Consider the following 22,443-nt stretch of genomic DNA (forward strand, 5'->3'; position numbering starts at 1 on the left):
AACTATTCTGTGCCAGAGATGAACAAACAGCATAAATAAGGAACCTACATCTTTCAAATGACCAACCCAAAAGCTTAGTAACTGACATTCCTTAATCAAATTGCTTTTTATTGATAGTGGCCAGAGTCAAGGGCACGAACAGGTCTGATGCTCCCAACCAGCTTCACCTGGGACCCACCCACGCCCCCTCTGCTCTTTGGTGCTCTACTTAAGCTGAGGGCTGAGCAGAGCTCTTGCCCTTAAATTGTGGGTGTGTTCAGTCCTGGTTTTGCTTCTGTGTGGTAGCTGTGGCTCCAGTCCAGCCTACTGCTCCTGGAGGGGCTCTGCTGGAAGCCCTGGCTCTATCTGCCCAGGTACTGTAGGACTGTTGTCACTGCTGTGCCGAGGCTGCTCCTTGCAAAGCCACGTTTGTGTGGTTCCCTGGTGTTTGGCTGTAAGGGTGTTATTGTTGGGTTGTGGTGTTTTCCAGTAATAATAATTTTACTATGCCTTTTTCATGCCATAGCTAAAACCCAGTGTTGTTGGAAAGATTTACCGTGCTTGGAGTGAATTCTGGGAGTTTTTAAAGGCTTTATGCCCAGAGGTGGGGCAGAAGGCCTGGTGCTGAATTGTGTTATTGTTATTTTTACAACTGGCTGTAGCTTTGGGAAGTGCAGCCAACTGCTTCTCCTTAGGCCAATGCCACCACCCTGGAATAAACAGCTGGAAGTGGAAGGGCAATTCAGAACTCCATGCAGGCTGCCTGCATTTCTTAGTATTGTGTGCTAAAGCTCTCTTGCTAATTACTGTGTTCGAGTAACCTTTGGTTTCTAATATTGATTGTTTAGGCAGCAAAATATTAAATGGTTCACAGCATCATCTTCTGGAGTTCTCTGCTACTTGTCATGAAATGAGAAAGTTGGACTTATCTAAGGGAAAGACTGGCAAGATATTATGACAAATAAATGAAATATCAAAGACTGTAGTGATAGTAAGTGTCATTGTTGCTAGTGCTGGAATCTGCAGATAGCAAAGTGTCATCAGCACCAGGATAAGCTCTGCTTTCAAGGCTTCTGTGGCTTTTTAGTGTAATAAACTGCTACTGTAAATCTGTTTTTTACTGGTCTTGCTCTACACTGCTGCCAGATGGCAGCAAATTACAAAAGACTTTCTGTATTCTTTTCCTCTTTTTTTCAAAACAAAATGGTGCTGATTCCACATTAGAAAAATGTATGATGTCTGTGAAAGTCAAAGGTTTGATTTAATGTGTTATGTAGTTAAAGCATATGATGTTTTGTCCTTTGTGTTTCTATTCCCTGTCGTACTGGAAGTTTTTTGTTTCTATGTGAATATTTGTGTTCTGTTCTGAATTCAGTGGTTGTTTCTCTAGTTAACTGGTGTGTCTTGGAAAAGTGATTTCATTATTTTTCTAGGACTTTATTTTGAACCTCCCTCTAGTCTTAAGATCCAAACCTGTGAACAACTCGGGTTATGCTGCATTACTGTAGAACACAAAGTTGCACGTGGGTGGAAATTGCTTAATGGAGAGCATACATAAAACTATTTTGGCTTTTATTGTGAAGTTGCTGTTAACTTACCTTTATCTGTTGGTGAGTGAGAGCAGTCAGAGTTCATCGTTAAGGTTGGATAAATGCTGTTTCTAATGTAGAATTCTACCTGAAAAGTTGGGGTTTTTTTTACAAAAAAAAGCAAATAATGGGGGGAGAGTTAAAGTTCAAGCGGACATAGAACACACCAGAGAAAAACCTTTGTGGTGTATTCTTGGAGACTCAACCTACTAAATAATGCATCTTTGACTTATTTTTGTGTATGTAGACAAAATAAATTATGTTATGACAGCTTTAGAAAGGCTTGCTAACACTAATAGATACCACTGAAAGTTGGGTGAACAGTTTGTATGTGATGATCTTTCTTTCTCTGAGGTCTGCTGCTCCAGCTAAAGAGTTTGGCATTTGCCCCAGCACAGGGGAGAGAGGCTGTTAAAACTCTGGGTGAAGTTTTAAGTCATGTGGAGATGTGAGGTAAGTTGGTAACTCAGCCTCAGTTCAGGGAAGATTGCTGAGACAAATGTGGGGGTTTTTTTCCCCTATGTTTTACTTTTCAACTATGTAATTTTCCACCTTATCAGGGAAAATTACCTCAGTTCGGCAATGTACGGATCACACTTTGTTTTCAATGATTCCTGTAAAGGCCTGGGAAAAGCTAATGCTGCTCACCTGTGCCCTGGATGCTTGAGGTGGGGACTCCAGGTGTGTATGTGGCAGCATCAGCCCTGGAGGAGGAGACGATCCCGTTCAGACACTGTTCTCTCAACATATTTCTAATCTGAAATTGAGGTGGGAATGACACCTTGTGAGGGCTCTGTAGGACCACCCCTCAGGGCTGCGGGGCCGCGTCCCTCACGGCGGGAGCGTTTTCCCGCCCTCGGGGGTCGGGCGCTCTCCCCTCACGGCGGGAGCGTTTTCCCGCCCTCGGGGGTCGGGCGCTCTCCCCTCACGGCGGGAGCGTTTTCCCGCCCTCGGGGGTCGGGCGCTCTCCCCTCACGGCGGGAGCGTTTTCCCGCCCTCGGGGGTCGGGCGCTCTCCCCTCGCTGTCAGGTGTGTTTCTCCTCACAGGAGGAGCAATGTTTCCGCCCGCCGCTATCGGGTGTTCTTCCCTCAAACGCACGTCTTCTCCCCTTCCCCTCAGGGCTCTGTTCGGGGTGCCGTAGCCCGCCCCGTCCCCACGTGAGGCGGCCGCTTACGCGGTAAGCTTGAGCCTCTCGCGCTCCCGTCCGGGCGCCGCTGGCCCGCGGAGCACCGGCGGCCGCAACAGCGGCTCTTCCTCCGCCGCTGCCATGTCCGCCCTGGCCAAGGCCTCCGGCGCGCTCAAATCCGTGGATTACGAAGTGTTCGGGCGGGTGCAAGGTAATGGCGGGCTGACGGCGCTTGGAGGGCGAGGGGCGCCGCGCTGAGGCGGCGGCGGTGGCACCGCGCGTGCGCGGGGCGGGAGCGGCCTGAGGGGAGGCGGGAGCCGCTGCCGCGTTCCCAGCGGGTCGGGAAAGTTTTTTGGTTTTGTTTTAGATTGTTGTAAGAAATCCCCCGCCTTAAGGCTCGGCTGCCTTGGGAGCCCAGGCTGCTCTGTCCAGAGTAGTTCCCATTCCCCGCACTTGCGCTCGTGGCTTCTGTCAGCGCGGGTATGTGGGAATGCCCCTCCCGTCCTTCCCACTGCAGCGTTTTAATTAACACTTAAATACGTAAGTGACAATAATCATGTGACGAAGGGAAGGCTCAAACTCAAGTTCTGTTCAGTTGCCCTAATGTTAATGTCCCTGAAGTTTCCATGATAAAACACCACGGGTGACTTGTATGCACACTATTGCTCCTTTATATTAACTGAAATTCCTGCAGGTGATGTGCTTACGCACTACTTTAATTTCCTTTTTTTTTTCCTTTTTTTTTAGGTGTTTGTTTCAGGATGGTAAGGCAATGCTGGGTTTACTAGCTATACTTCATGGTATAATATTTCCAGTGCTAAAAATACAGCGGCAGGTCTGTGGAGTGTAAATACATCCAGCCTGAATTTGAGTGCTTGGTTGGATGGTTAAGTACTGTGAGTAGATTTAAAACGGTTTTATATTAAAATGGGTTTTTAAAAGCTTACTAACTGATGTGTTGCTTGTGTAGATTGTGGTTTGGATTTTATATATATATATATATATATATAACAGCTACAAGAATGTGGTAACACCTTAATCTTTAGAAAGGTTAAATCTGAAACAAGGTGTTTCAGTTTAATTTTTCAAATGGCAACATAGTACCTGTATTTAAGGAAGGTTAGTGTGGAAAAAATGTGCTGCGATTAAGCACTCTGTGGCTCATACCCTGAGCAAGTGACTCCAGCAGCTCTGAACGTGCAGCAGGTGGCTTTGCATTCCACAGAAACCCATGAAACGAGGACACAATTAAAGTAAGAACACTGGTTTTGTCTCAAAATAGGGGCCCATGCTTAATATTAAATCAGAAAGCTTTTATGTATAGTTTATATGTATTGTGAAACAGTGCCAAGTGGAAATGCATAGAGGACTGCAGTAGAGTTTGCCTTGAATTGAGTTACTCTATCAGGAAGAAAGGGTAAGTCCAGGCTTGCTGTGCCTCATTTTGAGCTGACCTGGAGCCACATGAACACACACCTCAGTGCCAGTCCTGAGCTGCTCTGCAGTACTGAGTAAAGGGTTTGTAGCTGCATTCCTGTGCCTTTGGCCAAGTTAGTTTGGAGAAGCTGCTCGTAATCACCTTGGAAAACACTCTTCATAGTTAGCACCATTTTTTCATTGGCTAAATCACCCCAAAACATGTTTTGTCTTTTGGAATGGGCTCATATACACCTGAAGTTTGGCTCTTGCTATTTGTGAATTTCATCACAAATGAGTTGCTGGGAAATCATAACTTTTTGGTATTGCAAAAATATGTGCTTTTCTTCTTTCCTAGTAATTAGATTATATAGACCTTTGCTGCTATTTGTCAGTAGAAATGCAGTAGCTGGAGGTAGAATTTAAAGGGCGAAAGTCAGGTGGAAAGGATTTGAAAAGGACCTGGAGGAAAGGAACTGGGAAGCTTGTACACATAAGCAAACTTAATGAGTTTAAAAACTGGTGGCTGAAGGGTCAAATAAGCAGTAATAGGGGCTATGGAAAGGGAATGGTGTGGGATAAGTGGAGTCCTTTGTGATCAAAATCTTGTTCTTTTTGGGAAATGGGCTGTGCCTTTTGCAACTCCTAAAGGAACATCTGAGTGCCTGAAGATGAGTATCACCCATGGATTTTTATTTTTCAGATGTAGCTCTTACAACTATGCAAATACAATTGGGGGGGTTAAGTGTTCTGTTGGTGGTGTCTGTGCTAGCACTGATTGTCCTCTCTCATTTCCCAAATCAGTACACAGAACAGGAAGCCAAGAAATTAGGAGTGGTTGGCTGGGTTAAAAATACCAGCCAAGGAACTGTGACAGGCCAAGTTCAGGGCCCAGAAGAGAAAGTGAATGAAATGTAAGTATTTTTGTGGTCTTTTTTTTTTTTTTTTCTTACTGTCATTAAAGAAATTTACAAAAGTGTTTTTAATACAAAGTGACAAGTAGATTCATGTGTCAGTAATGTAAGTGTTTTCATTCAGTTTGGAGGTAAGGAGGTGCATTCTTTAAGCTGTATAGTAGTCTTTAAGCTTTAGAAAATACTGTGTTTTTGTTTCTAATCACACAGTTTGTTAATGTATTTCCTTAACATCCCCATTTCTTGTGAAATGAAAAGAAAGCCTTTATTCGTGTGACTAAAGATCTGTTTTTTAATTAATCAAAACTTCTCGTTTAAAAAAAATTGAAGAACTTCTTGAAATGCTTTCTAAGTCTGTGCTTAAAACAATTAAAAGGAAACTGGGCTTAAATATGATTTTTTTCCCTGATTTAATAAAAACCGTAATACATAAATACACATCTTGGCCAAGGCCTGCAGTCTCTGCCTTTGGAAATGAGTTTTGAAGTATTTTGGTGTCTTTTAAAGAATGGGTAATGATTTTCATTATGAAATTGCCAGTTTCCAGCTTAAAGGTATCCCTGAGGAAATGATGCCTGGAGAAAACACAAAGCCCAATTGAGTTGCTTCCAACTATCATTTTTTGCAAGGGTATACAGGAAGATTGTTGGGAACTTTAAAAAATCCTTCAGGGGTTTGTTCTCTCAACAAAGAATGAGTGAGGGCAGAACTTTCCTTTTCCAGACGGGAAATTAGCAGTGCACATTCTGCCAACACTCCCCCATACAGGAATTGCTTCAATACTGAACTTGGATGAAGAGAAATTGGATTTGTGCACAGAAAAGTGTTGCACTTTCTAGTCAAGAGATTTAAATGATTTCCAATCATTTTCCTTGGTTTTGTGCTTAACATGAGGTTGCTTATCTTGGGCTGCAAAACATTTACAAAGCCAGAGAAATATCAGGCTTTTTCTTATATCAAGTTTACAATTAGTTTCTGAAAGAATTTTGTTAATATCCTGATCTCTCTGTGTTTTGTGTATTTGTTTTGGTACCACATTTTTATTTAACTTGGAACAGAAATTGACCTTGTGAGAAACTAGGGTTTGTTTTCTATTTATTGTCCTGCTTTTTTGTTTAAAAATATGCATCCAGAACAAATAAAAAGTTGCTTCTAGTTGCTGCTTCTTTATTTCATGTTGGAAATCAATGTGTTCCTCTGATGTGGGAATAACGCGGCAATGCTGAAGTGAAAGTGTGGTTTTTGAAGCGTGGATTATTAAATTTGGGGTCCTGGAGTAAAACTCTGAAGTACAAAGACTCTTCCTTGCTCCCTCTGTGCTCTCCAATATATGGAAAAGGTAGTGAGTTTATTTTTGGCATTAACTTGGTAAAGCTGCCTGTGAAAAGTGAACTCTTGTGTGTGAGCTGCTCCTTTGAAAGACCCTTATTTCTCTCTGCTGGTACTAGTGAATAACAGATCAAAATGGTTTTGAGGTTCTGAAAGGTTTTCTCAGCATTTTTTGTAATGCTATAATTTCATAATACTGTGTTCTCAGATTTAAATGTTATTTAAAATGCTATATTTAAAAAACAAAACAGCAAAATGGGGCTTGCTTCTGCTGTGGAAAGTTAATACAAACCAAGAACCCTAAACATATTTTGTACTCCAAATGTGATAAATCATCAGGAGGAAATTCCATCACCATCTGCTTGTGCAGGTTCTGGTTTGTGTTTTAGATTTTCAGGACTTAAAGACACTGTGATGCCACTCGTTAAAAATTTGGAGCTCCTGCATGTTCAAGGAAACCAATCACTTTGCAGAGAAAGAAGTGCGTGAGTCAATAGTCAGATATTTCAAGAAAGGTTCCTGGTGATGTTTGTTCCCCTGGAGGAATCTTTCCAGAACAGTTTGTGCAGTGGCATTTAGAGCAATATTTTCACACTTGCCCCAGCTTTTAAATTAAACATGAAGCACAGACCAGCCTGATTTTTCACAGGTGCAGCACTCTTAAAAATCACATGGTGATGTTAATCAAATTTGACAGTTGTTTTGTTGGTTCTGGGTTTTTAATGTTAATGTATTTTAGGGGGAAGTAGTAAAGGTGTTTTGGTCTGTCCTAAACAATATTTATCAATTTATGATGCTAAATAGAATTGAGCACAGCACATGGACTAAAGAGGGTAGGGATGCCATTGGAAAGTACAGAGGTTCTACAGGTAAATAGACAAAGCATTATAAGAGGGAGAAAGAGATGACAAAGGGATTGAGAGGGTGATAAAGATAGGGAAAGCGTAAAAAATGTGGGAAAAAGCCCATGAGGCTCTCCAGTGTTGCCAGAAGCATGGAGTGACTAACAAAGCCTGCCTTTGTTCTGGAGCAGGAATGCAGCAGACCTCTAACCCAATGGTTTTCCAGCAGCTCCCCTTTTTATTCTATTTTTGCATCACTAATTGTATTGTGAGGCGCAGCCACAATGTACCCAGTGCAGGCTCAAGATCAAGAAGCAATGGCTTTATATTTTATTTTTTTTGTGCAGGTTGCAAGGTAAAGTATAACTTAGGAGGAGCAAGAGGCCAAGCAGACATAAAATGTGGTCATGATAAATTACTTTGAAAGATGTTGTGCAAAATAGCTTGCTCTGGAGCAAACAGCTGAGCAGGGGCATCCTGGCTCTGCAGAAGTCAGTGTTAAATTTTAGATAAGTGTGAACAACTGGGACCTGGGGAGTGCTGCATGTGCAGGAAGTTGTATCCCTGACTGGACCATTCATTTAGTGTTGAACATGGGTATGAATTTCTTTGGAAGTGCTGGGAGGCTGATTCCTTGACTGACATTCTGTGGTGCTAAAATCCTGATCCCATTGAAAACTGGCAAAATGTCCCAACCCCCCCAAGCCTCAGATTGCAGTGGGAATGTCACTGAGATGCAAGAAGGCCAAAGGATGGATGAGCACACTTGGATTTTGGATATTTTCCTTTCAAATTTGCCTTCAGTTTGGTTTTAATGACAAAACTTAGGTTCTCAGGGATCAGGTGACTTACATAAAATATTTTAAAGCCAATTTTGAAACTGGGAGACCTTGGAGAATGTTTTAGAGGGTGTTTTTAAGAAATCTGAAGAACATTTTACCTGCCAGCTTGCTTTAATATCCCTTGGTTTTTAACTCTAGATGGAGCTGTTAGTTCTGAAGATCCTAAATGATCTCTGTTTGCGGGGAATCTATTTTTAGATTGTTATGGTAGAATCCATCTTTTTCCTCACTGTATTTTATGTTCCTGTTCCCTTTGCTGCTTCTGCTCCACGCAGATCACACCTCTTATCTGTAGGAAAAAAAGCTCATTTTCAGAGAGTTTTACGTGTCAAGTCACAAGAGAAGCAGAGCTGCACCATTTCTGTAACATAATAAGGTTTTATGGTAAAGTGGAGGCGTTTTTTTGCCAGCCCAGGTATGAGCTGCTGATAAAAAAATGGGGTAGAGGAGTACAGTCCTTTGTTTTATTTAATTTTTTTCCTCCCAGGACAACTCACAGCACAGGGTTTTTCATTATAGTGTCTTGTGCTGTTTTTTCCACTTTACCCATTAAATAATGTTGGAGCCTGCGTTGTCATGGTGGTTGTTGCCACAGCAACCTGCATTGACAGGCTGGAAGTTGCTTTCCTGGGAGAATTTTTTGAACTTTGATGACAAATTCCTTAGTTATCAATTAAAAAAGGAAGATAAGAGTCTTTGTAGAGTGCCAAATTCAGAACTTACTCCAAAAATCCAAGGTTTCAAATCAGGCTGACACTTGAAAATGTGAAATCTTAGGACATTTTTGAGGCACAAGTGTGTAACAGCACAGTGAGTGTTCTTCTTGTCTCTGGAGAAAGGCAGGATTCTAAATATAGATGGCTTGTCTTGGAAATGGGTTTTAATTAGGAAATTGATGCTAATTTCATTTGAATGTTGTAATTTTTATTATCACTGTCAGTTAAGAAGAATTAATATTAATTAAGATTTAACTGGCACAAGACTTAAATTACTTTAGTGTATAAATGCATAGAAAAGTCCAGATTTTTGCCATGTAGAAAAGGAAACTCTGTATTAGTTAATATCATATTTGTCATTGTTTCAGTAATGAGGTATACCCAAGGTTCATGTCTGTACCAACTGACATTGAATAAATATTTTTTTTTCTATAATTTCTAATTGTTTGGAGAGAATAGCCCTTAAATAGAAGTAAATGCTACTAAAAAATGCCTGTGGAAAAAATTCTAAATTTTAATACCCAATTGATAGGTAGTTATAAAATGAACAGATTTTAGTCAATGTTTTGAGATTTTTCTCCATTTAAAAAGGATTTTTTTTAAGTTTTTTGCTCAAACTGGAAGTGTTGTTTAGGAGAAGAATCCTTAACATTGATTTGCACATGATCTTGTCAGTGGGGCAGAGATGTGCCACAGTAGCATGGCTGAAATATTCCTGGGGTGTGCTGTTGCTGGGAAGCTGACAGTGACAGATTTTGGAGAAAAGGGCAGAGGAAAATGAAAATCACATTCTTTAATATTTTTTAAACTTTGTTAAAATGCAAACCAGTGAAAGGTGTTAGATTTGGTTTCATTTATGGTGGTAATGAAGAACAGTTTTTACATTAATCACTGCTGAAGGTGATTTACAGTGTTTCAGTGAATTAATAGCAGATGATGGGAAAATATGATGGGAAAATATGATGGGAATTTTCAGTGTGGCTCCAAATATAACAAGATTAGATTTTTGAGGTTTGATTATATTTTTTGTTTAAAGGTAAGACTAATGTATACTAGAAAACTGAATTAAGTGATAATCTTTGAGTAATAAAATGGTAAATGTGATTCTTTTCATACTGAATGTTTGAGGTATTAATTTCTTCATAATTGTTTATTGCTTAAAATTGACAATCTAAATTGTGAATTATTGTAGTTATTGGTCGTGTAAATGAAATTTACTGAACTGTTGCTGATGATGGCCTGGGAAAAATGGGAGTAAACCTTGTTCTTTGGGGTTTTTAGCCATGTAAAATTAGATAAATGAACTAATCAGTTTGTTGTAGCAACTGTACTTTGCTTAAAAGCCAAGGAATGGGTCAGAACGTGGAGTTCTTGGTGACTGAGAATAATGTGAGTGAGCTGTTTAGCTGAAAGAGAGCTGTGCATGGTTCCAGCACAAAACCAGAGGCCCAGTGGCTCATCTTGTGCAGTGTCCCAAGGGAATTCCCCTTCCTTTGTCCCTCTGGGGCCCAGGAAAAAGCACTTTTCCCTGTATGCCCCCAGGGGCTGAGGGAAGAGGGTCCGTGTGCCCTGAAGGTCACCCAACCCACCAGTGACAGCCAGAAATAGCAGTGGCCTCCTGGCACGGCTCCTCTGCTTTCCACTGTGCTGGAAGTGCCTGTTCCCTGCAATGCCTTAAACCACAAAAGCTTTTAGCTGTGCTTAGGTCTTTCTGGATATAGAATAATGCAAAAAAATGTTTTCCACACGCCTGTTTCTTCTGCTGGAGTATAAAAATAGCTGCCTTGCATGACCTTGTAGATTTTTTTTATAGTAGCTCTGTGCAATTGGAATTCTTTATCAAATATCTGCTTCCATTTCTTATCACTGAAGTGTTTTTGTTTATAAAGCATTTACCAGATAATAGTCCTTGAAACAGGTTTGAATTTCTGGGATTTTGGCTCTGGAGTAAGCAGTGTTAGTGTATGTAGTGTCTTGGAAAACTGTTTGTGATGTTGGGTGAGATGCTTTACTTTTTCCTTGTCTCTTGGTGGATGTTGCATTAATGCTCCCAGTCCTTTAGCAGTGTTAGTAACCAAGGCTGAGTTTGCTATGGAATTCCAGACTTTTATTGGCTTCGCTGCTGGGTATCTGTGGGAGCACTCAATTCCAACATCCCTGCTGCACAGTTAGGAAGGATTGCAAGGCTGTGTTGGATTGTACTGTAAACACAGGCAAATTGAGCTGTTTGAACACTCAATTTAGGCATTTTATTGCGTAATTAGGAGTCATGTGCCTTTCTTCCACTCTGGGAAGTCAAACTTGTTTTGACTCTAAATTAATCTTAACTGAACCACAACACCTATGTTCTATGAAGGGCTGGTTGAGCTTTGGGGAAGACTGATTTCAAAATAGAATTTCCAATGTAATGCATGATTTCTACTGGGAGCTTTTTGTTCATTTGAGTATTTATGCATTCTTTAATGCCGGTATTATTTGGGCCACATGTAATGCTTTGATATTTCTAAAGTGGAGGTGTTCTGTTATTGCTGATGCAGTCAGATGTGGTGCAGTTCAAAGCCATTAATTTGGCTTTTTGTGCTGAATAAAGTGTTTTACATGTCCTTAGTGCTCCATCACAACACTGAGAGACACTATTGAGTAAAATTCAGCTTAAACTAGGATTTTTATATGGCTGTTATTTAGGTTATCAAGGTGGGTAACTGTGCACACAGTCAAAAATAGATCTTTGGCAACAAACTGGTAATTATCAATAAAAGCATCTATTAACTGTAGGCTTCCTTGAAACCTATTCTGGATGTGATAGTTCAAACAAGTTCTGAAAATACAAACCAACTCATGTGACTCTTCAAGAACAACTTCTGAACTGCAATTTTTTTGCTTTCCTTTTAGTGTGCTGATATTTGAAAATTACTGAGCAGGGAACAAGCCTGTTACGACCATTTTTCTGTCTTAGAAGGGATGAAGATTCGAAGTGGAGATTTGTTTGTAATCCATAGGAAAAAGCAACATTAAACTAATATTAGAGTTGCCTAATGTGAGGGTGAGAAGGTCTGAGGATGCTTCTACTGTCCCCAAAAGGGGTGTCACAACTGGGCAGACGTTTAGGTGAAGCTGCTCCTGGTGGGAAATTAGGAGGGAATGTTTTTTCCAGGTGTTTTACATCACATGTGTATACAGCAGGAGCTCTCCCACAGGAATATCAAGGTGTATCCCGAATGGACAGTGTTTGGCAGACTTAACTGGGAGCCCTGTGCTGAGTGGGTGGATTTAGATGTGAATTTACTGGTGTAATTATGAACAAATCATGGATCTTGCTGCTACTGATGTTATCAGTGTTGTGGTGGTGAAAAGCCTCTTTTCTGGGATTTCAGCCCTTCCTTAGCCAGGTGAATTTAGGACTGGAAGCAAAATCTCTATTCCTTATGCCATGTTAGCCAGAAAGGGAGAGGAAGCTACTTCCAGCTTGTATGGGGAAAGAGCTCTGAAGCCTATTGATGTTGCTGTTTTGTTTTATTCCCTAAATTATGGTAGTTCTGGATTGGTTCATTGGCAAGCTGTGTTTAGTTTATTTACCATATTTTTATCAAAAATGAGTGTGTTTCACACTTCTGTACATAAGATACACCACTTGCCAACAGCAGAAAAATCAAAATTACTTCAGATGCTAACTTCAGAGGTTAATGTCATTATGTAACTCAATTTTGCCTTTTTCCCCACCCCTTCCCTCCTCTCCAGGGAAATACAATGTTTATTTGCTTAAGGTGGTGCCCTGAGATGTTTCCCTTGAGCTGTGCTAGATGCCACCAGCTATTGTGCAGAGTTAATATTACTTTTGGTATCTTTGTCTTTATGTGGCTCTTCTGAAGGGGAATCCTGAAGTCTCTTAGAGAGAATCACGTGGAGAAGTCCCTGGGTTTGGTCTGCCAGCCTTTTGCTTTCCAGCTGATTTACTGTAGTCACTCTGTGACTGGATTAGAAGCTTTCTTTTCAAAGCTGGTTTTCTTGGAGATGCTTTTTCCATAGCTGGGGTGAAACAGCTGGCTGGGCTCATCTATAATGAATGCTCTGCTTGTGTACCTTCAATGCTTTCTGCTGGTGTTCACATTTGTGCTCTGCTCTTGTGATGCTCTGGGCTCTTCCTGCTGCCAAAGGAACAAAGAAAATCAGTCTGGAAAGTGTTCAGAACTTCATGGGGTGGGGAAAGGCAGAGTTTTTAACTTAAGAACAAAAACCCAACAGGCATTAATTTTAATTAATGCTCAAGTTAAAATTGGGCAGCTGATACCCAGTTTGGGCAAGGTTTGCTTGAACTCCCAATGGACATTCTGGTGGGAGAGGATCCTGGGCAAGGAGTTTTCCTTTCCTTTTTGACTCTCTAGAACTGTAGAATTTTAGTGTTCTACAAAACAAACCATCTGGAGCAAACCCCCAATCTATTTCAGTTTGCAAATCCCACAGCGATTGTATAATGAGGTTTCATTCATTATACTTCTGGATCTGAACAGGTCTGGTGTATCATGTAGGAGCTCACTTGGAATCCTGTTACTCTAGAAATGCTGATCCTGAGCTTCTGTCTCTGCTCACTGTATAATAAAAACTCTTCCTTGAAATTAGATTTTAAGGTCTGTGCTAGAAACTTTTCAGGCAGCACAGCTCTACCTCCCTGTAGGTCTGGATAGGATTAAAATAATCTTTAATTTTAGATGGCTGGTGGTTTGCAGGGGAAGTTTTCAAGAGTTTAGGAAAAGGTGAAGGTCTGGGTGGGTAGTCTAGGAGGGGTGGAGAAAAGCAGCTGCCTGCTGCCAGTGTGAGATCTCCCTGGCCTGCCCTGCTTTTCCAGACTGTGGATCCAGGAGCTAGAGCCTGGAAACTGAAGTCTTCTTTGGCTGATAAGGAGCTGCAGGGCTCCACTTTGTTGGAGTGAATACTCCCAGCAAACTGCAAATTCAGTTCCTTTTGGAGATGAAGCTGTTCAACCTCCAGTAAATCAGTTTTCCAAGGAGTAACACCTGTAACCTACCCATGGTTGGGAGTGCATACACAGATGGAATTGTGCTGCTGCAGGTTTCTATTGCCTGAGCTGCTCCCTGCTTGGCTGGAAAGCTGCTTGAGCAGTGTCACTCCACCTCAGCAATGGGAAAACACCTTTGCTGTTCGTCACAAACATCACTCCTGTGTCTGTGTATTCTAAAAAGCCCTGGCTGGGATGTGGTCAAGATCTAATGGATTTCTGTGTTTTCCAGGTTTGTCTTGTCCAGCTCACACAACACATGAGCAGTTTTGTGTCAAGTTCAGCTGTCAGGACCTGCTGTTACGCAGCCTGGGGGTGTTGATGTTCTTACTGCAGTCTGTGATGTCCTAAATCATCAGCAATGCAGTGCAACTTGCAAAGCCAGAGTTCATAATTGCTTTTTGCCACTGTAGTGGAGCTGAAATTGAGAGCTGTGAAGGGACTACCTAAATTTGGAATGAGGGCTTAGGCAAAATTTGGTAAACACTTGTTTTTTAAATTCCTAGTGCAAATGTGAATTAAAGTTGAAGATAATTTTGGTGAGTGGTTACACATGGATTATTCCCTTGCTGCACATGGAGGAACTGGGGCACAGAGCAGAATCAGTAGTCTCTTATGGCAAATTTGTGATGGAGCTTAGAGGGAGTGTGGATGTGTTGATACTCAGTCCTATGCTAATCCTTGGAACAAGGTTGCTCCCTGTAAATTGTTGGGGCTCTGTGCATTGGTTAACTAATGTCAGTGAAGCACTGCCCAGAATTTCAGGGTGTATTATGCTCTTATCTAGTTTCCAGTAACTGCTTTTGGACTGCTTCAAGCCCTACAGCTGCATTATTGTATCAGCTGATTCCTCTGGCCCAGCTGGAGCTGTTGCTTTCTGCCAGGTCCAGAAGAAATCCATCTTTCTAATTGCAAAATGTTCAAGAGTACAAAGAAAAAAAAGCCTGATAGGCTGGAGTCAGTCAGGACCTCATTCTGCTTTATCAACATGAAATTCCTACTACCAAAAAACAGATAGTAAAACTAAGGACTAGAGCCAGAGAATGAGAATGTGCTGTAGGTTTCCATTTGTAAATTAGTACTGAGAGGAGCTGATTGGCTCAATTGCTCAGAAATTCTGGTGCTGACTCTGGACTCAAGTTGTTCCCTGTTCCTTTCACCACTCTACTCTTTGCTCTTCTGGTCCTGTAGTTCAAAAACAAAACTGTTCAACTTTCCTTGTTAGTAGCTATAAAATACAAGCATGCCCTTTGTAGTTCTCGCACACCAGAAGTGAAGCAATTGTTATGTATGCCAGCTGTTGTGTTGTTGTTGTTAAATGCTAGCATTAATAATAATTAATTGGATAATTACATAGAAATTTTTGTTCTGGCTCATGTCCATATGGATAGTATGGGCAGAAAATGCACTGTGGAGTGGAACATATGAGCAATTAATTGTTTCAGTGAGTACTTGTAAACAAGGTCAGCTCAGCAGGCATCCAGGAAATCTCTTCTGAAATGTGATGCTGTCTTCATTATCCTTTTAGAGGGGCTTGGTGTAGGACCAGAACAGCAGCAGGATTTCTCTCCTGTGCTCTCTGACTTACATACAGCAGATTTTGGAGGGCTCATAGACCCAGAGATGAACATTAAAAAAAACCCAGACCTGCAGTATTTTATTAGAGCTATGTATTATTCTCATCTTTGAAAGCTGCTCTTTCGCCTGAGTTTAGTCACAGTTATTCAGGCTAACAAAAATCTATTCAGCTTGGTGTCTGGTTTAGTATTTTAGCTAATATCAAATGGGATGTTTCTGGTTGGGAATAATAGGAGCATGTGGAAGGCTGACAACCTCAGTATTTACTGAGTTGCATGTTCTGAGAAATGCTAAGTATTTTGCTTGGTGTTGTTTAATAGAGTTAAAAATCATCTTGAGTTTTGTAGTTGTCAGACATGCAAGCCATGCCTGCTGGAGACCTGGGAGTTTGAAGCCAAGACTGAAGCACATGGGGCTCAGGCATGAAGCAGTGTGGTGGTGGGGGGGTGCCTGGGAGTTAAAATGTCCCCTGGTGATGTGGGATTGATGTGGGAAGGGATGCTGAAACTCTGGGATGGTGCTGGGACCTGTGCTAAGAATCCTTCCTGCTGGAGGCTTGCCCAATGCCTTTGCCCTAAGGAAACCACTCTGTATTATTAGTTCTCCTCTTCCTAATTATCCACCCAAATGGAGATAAAAAATGAACTTAATGGCTTTAGCTGGAGTCCTGCATGGGAATTTGTCTTCTCCCAAGGGGATCAAGTCACGGGGAATGTGACTCCTATAGAAAGGCCTAAAAGAGGTCTGTGTTACCATGGGGTTAGAAAATAGTACTTCCTGAAATGCTCTAAGTGTTTTTCCAGCTGATGTGGCTTTCCAGATGGATGACCTTCACCTTGAGATGGATGGCTGAGTGCAGAGCCCAGGTGCCTTCAGTGGGATTGTGCCTGTGCATATCTCCCTGGCTTGTTATGGGAAACACCTCCCTTGCTCCTCTGGCCTGTTTAAATCACAGTGTGTGCTTTGAGATGTGGGGGACTGGACAGAAATAGAATATTTGTTGTTCTGGGCCTGGTGATCTGTGCTGCCTATCCCAGTGTTTCCAGTGAATAGCAGGAATGGATGTGCCAGAGCACAGAAGGCAGGGACTGTGCAGCCCCTTGGGTTATGTGGGGCGGTGTCCAGGGCAGACAGGTGTTTGTTTGCATGGTGGTTTTCCTGGCAGCTTATTGTGGCTGTTGTTAGAGAGAACCTCAGAGGACAAAGTGGGAAAGGACAGAGTCTGTAGTCCTGTCAATAATGTGTTGATGTCAATGAAGTTATACCTGGTATGTAGCGAGTGTTAATTTTAAACAGCTGTCTTTAGGTAGGAATAAGTTCTCTCATCCACACACTCTCAAAATGCAGAATGGGCACGTTGAGCTGGTCACAAGATTGGGCAAATCCTCCAGTGGAGCTTGGTGATGAAAGGGACAGAGAGGTGCCACAGGCTGTGGGTGGAACACACAGTCCATTTCCAGGGAGTGTTGATGCTGCTTGTTTGGAGCTCTGTGGTTGGTAACCCTGTTCTCAGCCTGCTTCCCTGCTCTTAGAGTGGATCAGCGGGGGAATGTGCCAGTGGCTTTTGGAATCCATCTCAAGGTCACATCTAAATACAGGAGAACAAGAGGGAAGGGCTGTCCTCCATTCCCCCCCCCCCCCCACCCCCACCCCTGTCTAGGCAAGAGCAGAATATCCCCTGTATGGCTTTTATACAATGATCCTGGGATTTGCTGAAGAGGAAGGAAAAAGGTGAAGTACTCTAAATTCTGGCTTAAAAGAAAACATTAGTTCTGGTTCTGTAACCAGCTCAAAAAGCGGAGAATAAGATGGGCTGGACAACCAGGTACTTCTATTTTTGTTGGAGATTCTGTCCCTCTGCAAGAGAGGGAAGAACAGCTGTTTTGAGGCCAGCAGACACTGAAATCCAGGAGCACTTTTGTCCTGGCTCTGTTCCAGCTTGACAGGAAGCAAGATCCTCTGGTGGCAATTTAAGTTGAAGTTTTGGTTATTTTATACTGCTGTAGTGTAGCAGAGTGACTGGATGACAAAGAAATTCTGCCTTGATGACATTTAGTCTGTCTAGTGATAAATAAAAAATAAAGAAGGCCTCAGGAAGGGGTTTTTCAAAGCATATGGGTCTTGATGAAAAGGTTTATTTTTTAAGAAAGGTTAAAAATTAAATTCTTTTTGGAGAAAGGTTTATAACTTAAGAAATTATGCCAAGAGGGCTGTTGTTCTAGCAAATAACTTCTGGTGTGTTTTAGATGCTGAATAAAAAAAGTCTAGGAAGGGAGGTTAGTTTTAGCTAATTATAGAGAACGTGGTTTTTTAAATCTGTTTTCAGGCACACTAATAATATTTAATTCACTAATGACTCAGTGATAGCATCTTGATTGACTGCATTGCTAATTAAACATTTGTGACAATACTTGATGTTTTTCTTCTCAAGGCCCCAGTGCTTGGTACAAAACTACTCTATAGGAATTGAAATTCTGTTTTAAATAAAGGTTTGTAGCCACCCATATTGCACTGTTGAGATAATGCCAAAACCCAAAGGCAGGCAAACATCTGAATTTTGGTTTAATGATCTCAGATTTCAACTGGTCTCATGACTTTTTGGCAGTTGATTAATAAATCTGAGCATGAGGGATTATTACTAATCCTTAGTGAAAAGGAGATAGTAAGAGTATTATGAATAACTTCCAGCTATTTCTTACTCTGTTCAGGTTTCTTGCACACTTCGCTGCTCTGGTGTCTAGTTCTCCTAATTAAAAAATGGTAAATATAAAGAAATCAATTATGTTCACGTAAGGCCATGATATATTTAAGTCTTACTTTTTTTATCAGACCCAGTGTGATACTCATGACAAATGAGGAAAAGCAGATCCTGAATCAGTGATGGATCATTCCCTGCAGTCTGTCTCTGGACTGTGGAGGTTTTGTATCTTAGCAGGTAGGGATGTAAAAAGTAGTTCAGACACTCAAGGAAAACAAAACAAGCATTTTGTTCCAAACCCATGTAACTTTCCCTTGTTTTCAGTGTGTTTCTGCAGTAGTTACTTGGGGGTGGTCAGCCACAGAGCTGTATTGGGCATTTCTCCAGTTAATTTTGTTGTTTGGTTTCAAGCCCAAAACAAAAAATGGACAACATTTGGATTTTTTTTTCTTGGGTTCTGCCTGTTTGCAGTTTCTGAAAATCCTTAGATTGAGAAACAAAACTGGATGCATTTGAGTTTGGCAGGGTCTTGGGGATTGAGCCAGTTCTCCTTAGCTTTCACTTTAGAACTCTGTAGGGTTTAAGTGGTGCCAAGGAACCATTTTCTGGGTGACTTGGCGTGTACAGTGCCATTACTGTCAGGAAAGTTTGGTTCAGAGTGGTGCTCACTCCTGTGCCCCTGCAAGAATGGCCCTGGGAGCAGCCCTTGTTTCATTTTTCCAGCTGTATTTGCCATTTCAAGAGCTTATCCCAAAGTCATGGCTCACTTCTCGCTCATTGTGCAGAGGTTCCCTGGAGTCCTGAGTTTTCCTGAGTCATAACAACCCTTGGGCTGTATCTACAACAGCACAAACTGTCAGTTGTGTCATGGTTAACACATTGGGTCAATGGCAAGCTGAGGAATTGTATTTACTTTAAAAAAAAAATTAATTTTGGCATTCACCATCACTCAGGGCAATAGGATATCAGGACACAATGAATCACTGGGTTTCAGACAGATGTTCTAATATTTTTATGGAAAGTGAGTTGGGAATGAGTCAGGAATTGTTTGGATGCTCTTCTCTCAGCTTTTAAGATACTACTTCTTAGACATTGCTTTTGTGAAATTACTACAGGGCAGGAATGTGAAAACTGGGCTGAAACAGCCAGGAAAATGTGGTGAGGTCTAAAATACTTGCCAGTACCACCAATACTGGGAAGAGTAAAAAGGTGACAAACTCTTGAGATTACTTTGAAATGTATTCCTTTGAAAGGAATTAAAACATCTTTGCCCAAAGATATTTAATAAGCTAAATTCTGGGATAATGATGCTGGTACAAGGGGTTGATCTTCAGTGGCATGACTTTGAAAAGCCTTTTATTTATCTTTTCTACAACATATAAACTTTCTTTCCCTATTCATTATGTTAAAAAACACAGTTGATTAGAGATTATTTACACCTCTCCTCATCAGTCTCTGGGCCTACAACACAGGAATGGGAGTATCCAAGATCTTTTGGTTACAATTCTAAAATTAAAGCATGCAAGAATGGCCCTGGGATTGACCCTCTTCCTTTAGCTCTTCTACTTCACCTTATCCAGAACTGGAATAGGCTTCTCATTGACCAGCTGGCTGGCCTGTGTTCCTCTTCCCTGTCCTTCCTGCCACATTTTATTTCTGATTATTTTCTTATTTGCTGTTCTAATTCACTGCTGACATTTCATTTCTCCTCTGCTGGAAGCTGCATTTCCTCAGTCACTGGTATAATGTTTTTGGCTCTGTGTAGCTATTTTTAAAAAAATAATTATTTAAGGTGCTTGTATTTGGAGGTTTTGATTCTCTTATTTAAAAAAAAAATTAAATTAATCCTTGTTGATCTGTAGAATAGGCTTTGTAGTTCAGTGTTTTTACACTAGATGTCAATCTACTTGCATATGTGGAAGTTACTATTTTATGCCTTCTAGATATTTCTCTCAGCAACTCCCCTACTAAAATGCTGGTTTCCATCTGCTTTGCAGGGGAATCAATGCCAGGAGAAAAGGGATGAGTTGAAATATCGATTTTTCTTTTGGTGGCTGATGTTGAACAGGACTTTTTTGCAAGTAATACAGCAGTTTGGGGATTGTCAAGTGTAGTTAAAATCACTTATTTTGGTAAAGCTGGTTGACAGTTTTAATGGAAAATAAATTTCTAGCCAATGTAGAGAAGCTTGTTCCAGTTTTTATTTCTTAATCTTTCCCTCTTTTCAAACACCATTCTTGCGGGTTTGATTGAAATGAGATTTTTGAGTTTATGAAAGCATTTCCCACCTTGCCATTGCAGAGCCAGTGCTCCAAGGAGCTGTTTAGGAGTAAATGGAACTAATTCCTGCTAAGAATGCAGAATTCAGTGAGTTAAGTGGAAGTTTCTTGTTACAGAGCAACTAATAATTATTAATTACTTTTTAATATATAACGCCTTTCCTCATTCAATTAACCTCTTCTCTCTTCCTTTGTGAGCTCTTCTGCCTCTTCTGATAAGCCCCAGAATAAAAAAGCTTCTTTTTTCTAGTTAAGCAGTGTTTAAAACATGTTTTAATTTGTATTTGTGGAAGATGAACCAAGATGATGTCTTGTGTTATGCTCTAATCCTATAGTATTTTTATTTTTGGAGTGTATATCACTACCCTATTAATACAATTTTTGGAGTGTATATCACTACCCTATTAATACAATTTCCCAGGATTTTCTTTAATAGGTTAAAAATTCTAAGCATCATTGAAGAACCAGTGTCTGAAACTTTTAGTTGTTTGGAGAACTTTATTATTTAGAAATCAGTTTAAAAAGGGAAAGAATATATTCAACATTGGCAGTAAAACAGAGAAGCCAGACAGAGCATCATGGCTTGTTAAAAGAAAGTTATATAAGAATTTTAAATATGCAGACTTGAAAAATTTGTGCTTCTTCATTATGAAGTTAAATGCTGATGAAGAGTGAGACAGGCCTGAATTTCCTTAACTCAATCAACTTTAACGTGCTAATTATTGGGAGGTTTTTTGATTCTAAAGTATTGAAAGGCTTTTTGGTGCCCAGTCCCACTTGGTAGCTCAAAATGCTTTTGAACTTCTGGAAAATGAAAAATTCCTGATTTGGGATTTTTGAAGGGTTTACTGAAGTCCTGGGTTTTTGGCTGCAGGTTTCTGAAAGGTATATGGGAGAAGGTGACTTTCATAGTTATGCCTCATTTATTTTGTGTTATTTCATAGGGCTGCACATCAGTTCAAGAGACAGAAATTTGTGTGAAACAGCTGCTAAAAGTGGTGAATATATATAAAGTAATAATTAATGAAGAATAATTTGCTTTACAAAAAATCCTTTTGATGAGCTGGGATGATTTGTATTCTCCAGCCAGCAGCAGTTTCATTGTCTGAAAGAATTTTGCCATAAGGGAAGTGTTTTGCATTCCTTAGCAAATACAATCTCTCCCTGGATTCACTGAAGTGCCCTGAAGAACTGTAAGTAACAAGTAATTGCTTGGGACCTGGAATTCTCTTTGAAACTGGCTTTACTTTAAAAACATATCAGGAAAGGGTGCAGTTTGAATGTTGCATAGTAACATCATGGAACAGATTTGGGTCCTCTTTATCATTTTGCATAAAAATCCCCAGCTTTAAGTTCTGTTGCTTTGGAGCAGCCTACAAAGTGATTTTTATAGAAGCACAGGAGTGGAAAGTGTACCCAGTTCTTTGATTCTCTTCCATGTTTGATATGTAGTTCAAAAAGAAAGCTTAGTCCTTGTCATCTGTCACTTGGTGTCCCCTCACACACTGGAGCTGTTCTGTCTCTGCCTCCTGCAGACTTACTGGCAACCAAGGAACCTCCTCAGGAGGTTTGGGGTGGTACCCTCATTCTCTATAAACTTTTCCTGCCAACCTGCTGGAGATCAGCTCTGCAGAGAAGGACCTGGGAGGTCCTGGTAGACAGCAAGCTGTCCCTGACCAGCAGTGTCCTGGGGACCAGGAAGGCTGATGGGATCTGGGATGCACTGGAAGAGCATTCCCAGCAAGTCAGGGGGGTAATCCTGGTGAGGCACAGCTGGGATCATCCACACAGGAGGGACAAAGGAGCTCCTGGAGTGGGACCAGCAGAGGCCATGGAGGAAGAAGCTGAGGAAGGGCCTGGAGCATCTCCCTACCTGGGAGAGACTGAGGAAGCGGGGGCTGTTCAGCCTCTGGAGCAGCCACAGCTGAGAGAGGCCCTCAGCCCTGTCTGCAGGGCCCAGGCTCTGCTCTGGGGGGCACAGCCATGGCACAGGAGGAACAGGCAGGAACTGATGCCCAGGGAGTTCCACTGGGCAAGAGGAAGAACTTCTTGGAACAGTTTGCCCAGAGAGGCTGTGGAGTTTCTCTCTCTGGAGATATTCCAGAACCAGCTGGACCCAA

The 22,443-nt window shown here is 41.2% G+C and overlaps 1 protein-coding gene across 3 annotated transcripts in view; it reads left to right on the forward strand.

Moving 5' to 3' along the window:
- Window positions 1–234: 234 nt before the first annotated feature.
- Window positions 235–22,443, forward strand: part of ACYP2 (acylphosphatase 2) — a 35,487-nt gene continuing 13,278 nt past the window's right edge. Inside the window, exons 1-7 of one of the 3 annotated variants that reach the window (XM_069008816.1) lie at window positions 235–353; window positions 828–970; window positions 1,923–2,021; window positions 2,129–2,249; window positions 2,689–2,906; window positions 3,443–3,459; window positions 4,916–5,025. In XM_069008816.1, the coding sequence (XP_068864917.1) occupies window positions 2,837–2,906; window positions 3,443–3,459; window positions 4,916–5,025 (197 nt within the window). In that variant the 5' untranslated portion in view covers window positions 235–353; window positions 828–970; window positions 1,923–2,021; window positions 2,129–2,249; window positions 2,689–2,836. The remainder of the gene's footprint in view (window positions 354–827; window positions 971–1,922; window positions 2,022–2,128; window positions 2,250–2,688; window positions 2,907–3,442; window positions 3,460–4,915; window positions 5,026–22,443) is intronic. The other 2 variants (XM_069008814.1, XM_069008815.1) reach the window with 2 other exon arrangements.

The sequence above is a fragment of the Aphelocoma coerulescens genome, chromosome 3 (genome assembly GCF_041296385.1).
Source record: "Aphelocoma coerulescens isolate FSJ_1873_10779 chromosome 3, UR_Acoe_1.0, whole genome shotgun sequence".
NCBI classification, from domain to species: Eukaryota; Metazoa; Chordata; class Aves; order Passeriformes; family Corvidae; genus Aphelocoma; species Aphelocoma coerulescens.